At 55.2% G+C, this 6,622-nt stretch overlaps 1 protein-coding gene across 1 annotated transcript; it reads left to right on the plus strand.

Moving 5' to 3' along the window:
* The first annotated feature begins 804 nt into the window (after positions 1-804).
* Positions 805-4,303, plus strand: RD3 (RD3 regulator of GUCY2D). The gene is made up of 2 exons (XM_081113343.1): positions 805-1,109; positions 3,028-4,303. The coding sequence occupies exons 1-2, from the start codon at positions 814-816 to the stop codon at positions 3,320-3,322; spliced, it is 591 nt and encodes a 196-aa protein (XP_080969469.1). The 5' UTR covers positions 805-813; the 3' UTR covers positions 3,323-4,303.
* The last annotated feature ends 2,319 nt before the right edge of the window (positions 4,304-6,622 follow it).

A 6,622-nucleotide genomic window follows, 5' to 3' on the forward strand; every position in this document is an offset into this window, starting at 1 on the left:
CTTCTGTGGTCCCTTTCATCATCTGGAGTCACTCCTTCCCTCCCCCGGCCGTGCCCACTCTGTGCTTCACCAGCCATGTCGACTTCTTCCCACTGATGTGATGGTTCTTACTCATCACACCCTGCGTCCCTGGAGAGCAGGGCCCCTGACAGGCTTTCCCACTTGTGGTCCTGCACAGATGTGCACACGGTGCTGGATTAGTGCTCCCAAATGAATGAATGAATGAAGGAATGAGGGGTAAATGAATAAATGAATGGAAGGTAAGTTGTGTCTTTTGCAGGATGATGTCAAGCCCATACTATTCTAAGTGTCCTTCCGCCACAGGCTGGGACGTTTAGAAACTTACGGTATTTTCCTGTTGGGTTGACATAGTATGTAAGCAGCTGTATTGTGTGTGTGAATTTTTGCCCTTCAGTCATAGGGATAAGATTGTGCTCACCATCCACAGTAGGTTTCCTTCTTTGTTTGGCGTCCGCAGGGATTCAGGAGGCAGTCTCTCTGGGCTCAATCATCTGGATGTTTTAGGGATTACTATAATCATGGATGTATCTCACTTTTATGGGGTGCTTAGAACATGCCACGTTTATTCACAATCGGAGCTCACAACAGCCCCAGCTTGTCTTACAGAATTAGAAATGATTGCTCAGAGGGGTTAAGCGACTTACTCGAGGCCACCCAGCTGTGAGGACGGAGCAGATCTTCTTACTGGGATCCCAGCTCTCCTCCCTCCTCCTTGCTCTTCCCACCCTAACCGGCAGAGGGGCCCAAGGAAGACACAGGCACTCTGCCCTGTCTCAGCAGGGCCAGGGGGCCATGTCCCTCATCCCGTGGCTCCGGTGGAACGAGGCCCTGCCCCGGCTGTCGTCCCGGAGCCCGGCTGAGATGGTGCTGGAGACACTCATGATGGAGCTGGCGGGGCAGATGCGCGAGGCCGAGAGGCAGCAGCGGGAGCGCAGCAGTGCGGGCAGGAAGATCTGCACCGGAGTGGACTACAGCTGGCTGGCCAGCCCGCCCCGGGCCACCTACGACCTCAGCCCTGGTGAGCGGCTGCAGCTAGAGGATGTCTGCGCCAAGATCCCCCCGTCCTGCTGTGGGCCCGCCATCCTCAGGTAACCCTGGCCCTGGCACGGGGCCCAGCTGTTGGGCTGCAGGCTCCAGGGAGGGTGGCTGCAGTGGCAGGGCCTGGGGTTACCAGGACTGGGGCCTGGGGGCCTGGATGACCCATCGTCTGTTAGAAGGAGCAAGGCAGGAGGAGGAATCTGGAAGAGGCCCTGGAACATCAGGCCGTGCTAGGGGCTCAGAGGGAGGCAGGGTGGCTCCTGGGTCCAGGCTCATGGGTCCAGGCTTTGATAGGAGAGAACCCCAGGCCTTTAACTTTCTGATCTCCCTGTCCTGGTGGTCATTATTCTGGATTTTAACAAGCTGGGTCCTTCTCCATTAGTTCATATTCCACTCTACCTTCTTACAGAGGTTTTCCCAAATAACAGTTATCCTATTTCAAACTAGCGTGCCTAAGGGGTGTGTGTGTGTGTGTGTGTGTGTGTGTGTGTGTGTGTATAAGGGGTTGCAGAGCCCTAGGGCACGGAACATTAAGAGCTTGGGTACAACAATATTCCTGAATATAAGTGTAACCTTAACAAAACCATGACCTACATAGTCCAGCATCAGATGGATTCCTGTTGAAGTCAAAGAAGCATTAGTCCCATTTCAAAAGTAACTCGGTTTCTTTATCTGCATTTCTCAAATACTAGTAAAGAGATACAGATCCACATAAAACATCTTAAAATCCCCCCCTTAGATCCCCAGAATCTCCTCTCACCCATCTTTTTTTTTTATATATTATTTTTCTTATTGGTTTCAGAGAGGAAGGGAAAGGGAGAGAGAGAAACATCAATGATGAGAGAGAATCATTGATCGGCTGCCTCCTGCACGCTCCACACTGGGATCGAGCCTGCAACCTGGGCATGTGCCCTGACTGGGAATCGAACCATGACCTCCTGGTTCATAGGTCAACGCTCAACCACTGAGCCGCACTGGCCGGGCTTCTCTCACCCATCTTTAACGAGTGTATCTATTGTACATCCTTTTCCCTGAAATGCCCCTTAAAAACTCTTCTCCAGTTCTGTCTACACGCCCTCTGGATTTTGTTGTCTTTGTAACTCCCTCCCACTTCTTCCTCCAGGCTGAGAACCTTAACCTCTCCACTTTTCTGTACCATGGGGGCCCCCTCCCCCAAATGTATCTATTTCCAGGAGCACCCTGGGGACAGGGGTAGGGGTCAGTCTTGGGGGGCTGGTGCTGATGAGGGAATCTAACCTGGCAAAGCACACCTCATACATGACGGGAGCCTGGGGGCATACCTATGGTGATGGTCCTGTCACATTGGCTGCCTCCCGTCCCTGCTGAGAGCTTGGAGCAGTCCTGACTCATACGGTGGAAGAACCCATGTAGTAAACGACGTGTAACTACCATTCGTTCTTGAGACCCAGCAGAGACCCTTTAGGCAGAGGAACCAGCAGGAGCCAGAGAACCCGGGGCTGGGGGCACCTGTGAGACTCCCGGCTGGAGCACAGACGAGGACAGAGTGGGGGACCTGGTGTGCATGAGCAAACAGCCATGGGAGCGGCGGGAGGAAAACCTCAGGGCAGTGGCCGAACCGGACACACACTTCAGAGAGACCGCTCTGGCCAGTGGGCGGAGAGTGGAGAATGGAGGGAGGGGTGAGCCGGAAGCCTCATGTCCTGGGAGGTGAAAGCAGTGGGCTCCCCGCACCACACCGACGCGGATCACCGGGGCCAGTGCCAGGGTTTTCCATGTTAGCTCATTACACCCCAAAAAGGTGGCTGTGACCCCACTTTACAGACGCGGAAGCTGAGGCTCATGGAGGCCACAAGTGGCAGAGCTGGGATTCGAACTAGGGATGGGCTGGGGCAACAAGGAGGTGGGGGACTTGGGACTTGACCTTGGGGTGCACACGGAAGCCCCTGAGGCCAGGTGCCACCACCAGGTGACCGCCCCTCCCTGCAGGTTCCGGCAGCTGCTGGCGGAGCAGGAGCCCGAGGTGCAGGAGGTGTCTCGGCTCTTTCTCTCGGTGCTGCGGGAGGTGCTGGAGAGGACGAAGCAGGAGGAGGAGGCCCGCAGGCTGACCCAGCAGTGGAGCCTGCGGCCCCGCGGCCTGGCGCTGGCCACCTTCAAGACCCGCGCGCGCATCGCTCCCTTCGCCAGCGACATCCCCACCATCTCGGAGGACGTGGAGCGCGATGCACGGCCCCCGCCCCGGACCTGGAGCATGCCCGAGTTCAGGGCGCCCCAGGAGGACTGACCCCCTGCTCCTGCCCAGGGGCAAAGCTACCTGTGGGAGGGTGTGAAAGGCCTGTGACCATCCCAGGTCCTGGAACCTCCTGCCACGCGGCCACGGGCGGCCCCATCCCAAGGCACCCCTGTGAGATGGAGCAAGCCCCTTGCCTACCCAGCCCGCCCAGGGTCAGGGCTTGGAGCTGCTGCTCGGCCCCCTCGGTCCCCTGGGTCTCGGCAGACAGACCAGGGCCCCACCTTCTGCTTCTCTCCGGAAAAGGAAGAATTGTCCTGACTTTTTGCCAACACCTGAGTCCTCACCCCAACTCCAGGGTTGTCCCTTCACCCCATCTCCCTGGGTAACGACGCAGGGCCTGTTGGGTGGTGTCCATTCCCTGCTGGTGACTGGCGGGTCCGCCACTGCAGGTGGGTCCCAGCCTCGTGGGCGAGCAGAGCGGGAAGCGGCCACAGAGGTCACCGGGTCCACTCTCCTGACTTCTGAGTGAGGACACCGGGGCTCAGAGAAGGCCACGCCTCTTCCACCTTAAACGGATCCCTGCGGGTGGTGAGGTTGTCCCTATACACAGTCTCTGTCCCTGAGTCCTTGAGTCCTGGGCTATGATGGGACAGGCCCGAGGACTATGTCTGCACCTGCCTGTGGTCTGGCTTCTGTCTTACCTTGGCCTTGGCCTGGGGGGCTAAGCTGCTCTCCAAGAAAAGAGCTGGGGCAGAGGTGGGCTGCCGTCACCCCACCCCAGGGTGTCATCTCCTGGGAGGTGGCCAGTCCCCAGCAGCTCCTCCTAGAGCAGTGGTTCTCAGCCTTCCTAATGCCGCGACCCTTTAATACAGTGCCTCATGTTGTGGTGACCCCCAACCATAAAATTATTTTCGTTGCTACTTCATCACTGTAGTTTTGCTACTGTTATGAATCGTAATGTAAATATCTGATATGCAGGATGTATTTCCATTGTTATAAACTGAACATAATTAAAGCATAGTGATTAATCACAAAAACAATAGAGAGTCCGGGTCTCTGACACCAGGGCCCCTTCTGAGTCTGGCCACGCCTGCCCTTCGGCCTCCCCCAGAGCCCACACCCCTCAGTGACCTCGAGGCACCTGAAATGCTGCAGGAGAGCCTCTCTACGGGTCAGAGCTTGATGATGGGCATGTGGAGTCTCCAGTGCGGGGATCACCCATAGTGAGTCCCCACACACTCTGGGCTGTGTGTGTGTGTGTGTGTGTGTGTGCAGGAACCAATCTCTCTCTCTCTCTCTCTCTCTCTCTCTCTCTCTCTCTCTCTCTCTCTCTCCCTCCCTCCCAGTCCCTTCCACTCTTACTAAAAATGAATGGAAAAATATCCTCTGGTGAGGATTAACAACAACAAAAATAAATAAATGAAAGATTTCTTAAAAAAAAGAGAGAGAGAAAATGTAAGTGAATCTTTTCTTTTGCTGCAAAAAAGCTTTATTGTTCCATTTGGTCCAATGCCAGGGAGAGGGCTTCAGGGCAGTTAAAGGAATGGCTGGGGTTTTGGGGAGAGGCTCAGGCACCAGGGGAGGCAGAGGGGCCCCCCAAAGACCTTGGGGCTCCACAGGCTCCTAGTGGTGCTGGAGGCTGAGCCTTTCCTAGAGCCACTCGCCCGCCCGGCCTGGGGCCGCAGCCTGCAGAGGGAGCCAGGTGTGGCCCATCTTCCTGATGAGCTTCCCCTCCTCACCCGGAAGTGGCTCTGCAGGAATCAGAGCTGAGTGTCTGCAGGGGCAGAACCAGGGCCTGCAGGTCCACCAGGGCCTGGTCAGGTTCCTCCCCAAGGCCCGGGCGGCCTCCCTGGCGCCCCAAGCTCTGCCCACTCATCTGGGGAGGCCTCAGCACGTCCTGGGGGAGAGTGCGGCCACCGCACTGGGTTTGCAACTTTACCAGACAGCTCAGTGCCCTCGAGCTTCTCCGCCATCTCGCCCAGAGAGAGGTAGGTGTGGGCGGCCACAGTGGCAGGGGGTAGGGGGGCCAGGCGGTGGACGGCAGCCTCCACCTGGGTGGAAAAATTCTGATGAATTTGGGAGCTCGTGGTTGTTTGGCATAAGGGGTTAAGGTAGAAAAAACCCGGTGTGTTGGCTGGTCCCAGGGGTGGTGCTGGAGGTGGTGACTGGATGAGACGCTGGGGGGTGGCCAGAGGCTGGGAGAAGGGGCGTCCCTGGGGCTGTTCCATCCAAACACTGTTGAAGCAAGAGGCAGCTCCGGACCACCAAGGGCCCTATGCAGGTGAATCTCAATGTAAATAAAATGCCAGGGGAAGATAAGTCAGCAGGGAAAAATCCACATATTCCCTCACAAAGCTCAGTGGAAAAAAACTTATTTTCACTCAAATCTGGTCAGAGAATCATAGGATGGTGAAAAACCTCTCACCCAACACTGTCAAGATGGAGTTGATTTTCTCGTTCACATACTTGGTAAAAGTTAAGAATGACTTCAATGAAAATATACATCTTAAACGTCTTAGCTATTTTAAGACAAACTATGGCTCATTTAACTGCCCAATTTTTAATGTAGGTCCCAGCTGTGTTCACTTTTGTGTGTGTGAGAACACGTGTGGGTTGTCTGATGGGAGTGCTACACGTAAGTTGCATTGGGTTGTGTGTCTTTAATTATAACAGTAAGAACTGGCCCAAACAAGCTTTGGAAAAAACAGAAGAGAACCGTGGTAAGCAGGTAACTCAGTTGGTAGGGGCAGAAGTTGTGGAAGAGAATTAGAAGAGGATCTACCAGCCTGGACCTTTCTGGGTGCCCTGGATGTGGGCCAGCAGGAGGAAATGGAGTGACAGGGCCCACCGGTGCGGGTCCAGAGGAGGCCAGTTAAGAGAATGTCTAATGTTTCCTCCTTCCTCCCACTCCCTCCACATGGGCCTATTCTCCCCAAAAGAAAGGGAGACCCGAAGCTCTCAGTGTTGTGTTGCTTTTTAAGTTGAGGTGACTGACCATCCATGAATCCTTCCCCGTCCACCTCAGTAAAACAGACGGAACCCACCAGCCTCAGGCTGTCCTGCTGCAGCGAATCTCAATCGGGAATCAAATCTGTGAGATTCAGGTTGTTAAAGGGAGTGATGATGTCCGCCTCAACTTCTAGTTTAAAAACTCTGAAACATATAAAAGAACAAAACAGATGGAGAGGCTCCTAGTGAGTGTGTGATGGCAGCTGTGGGCTGTTAAAGGGGTTGGGATCGGGGATGCTCAGACTTCCAGGACTATCTGTTTGCATGCAACTCCCCACCACTGGCCACTAGAGGGAGCCAGTGGGGCTGGGCCACTCAGCGGTTACATTTTATTTCACTTTG

Source organism: Myotis nattereri, assembly GCF_964212035.1.
Source record: "Myotis nattereri genome assembly, chromosome: 18".
Taxonomy (NCBI): domain Eukaryota; kingdom Metazoa; phylum Chordata; class Mammalia; order Chiroptera; family Vespertilionidae; genus Myotis; species Myotis nattereri.

Excerpts from the sequence above, each read along its gene's own strand:
- RD3 (XM_081113343.1), top strand. The coding sequence starts at position 814 with ATGTCCCTCATCCCGTGGCTCCGGTGGAACGAGGCCCTGCCCCGGCTG. Across the intron at positions 1,110-3,027 it reads TGTGGGCCCGCCATCCTCAG|GTTCCGGCAGCTGCTGGCGG; the intron begins GTAACCCTGGCC and ends CCCTCCCTGCAG.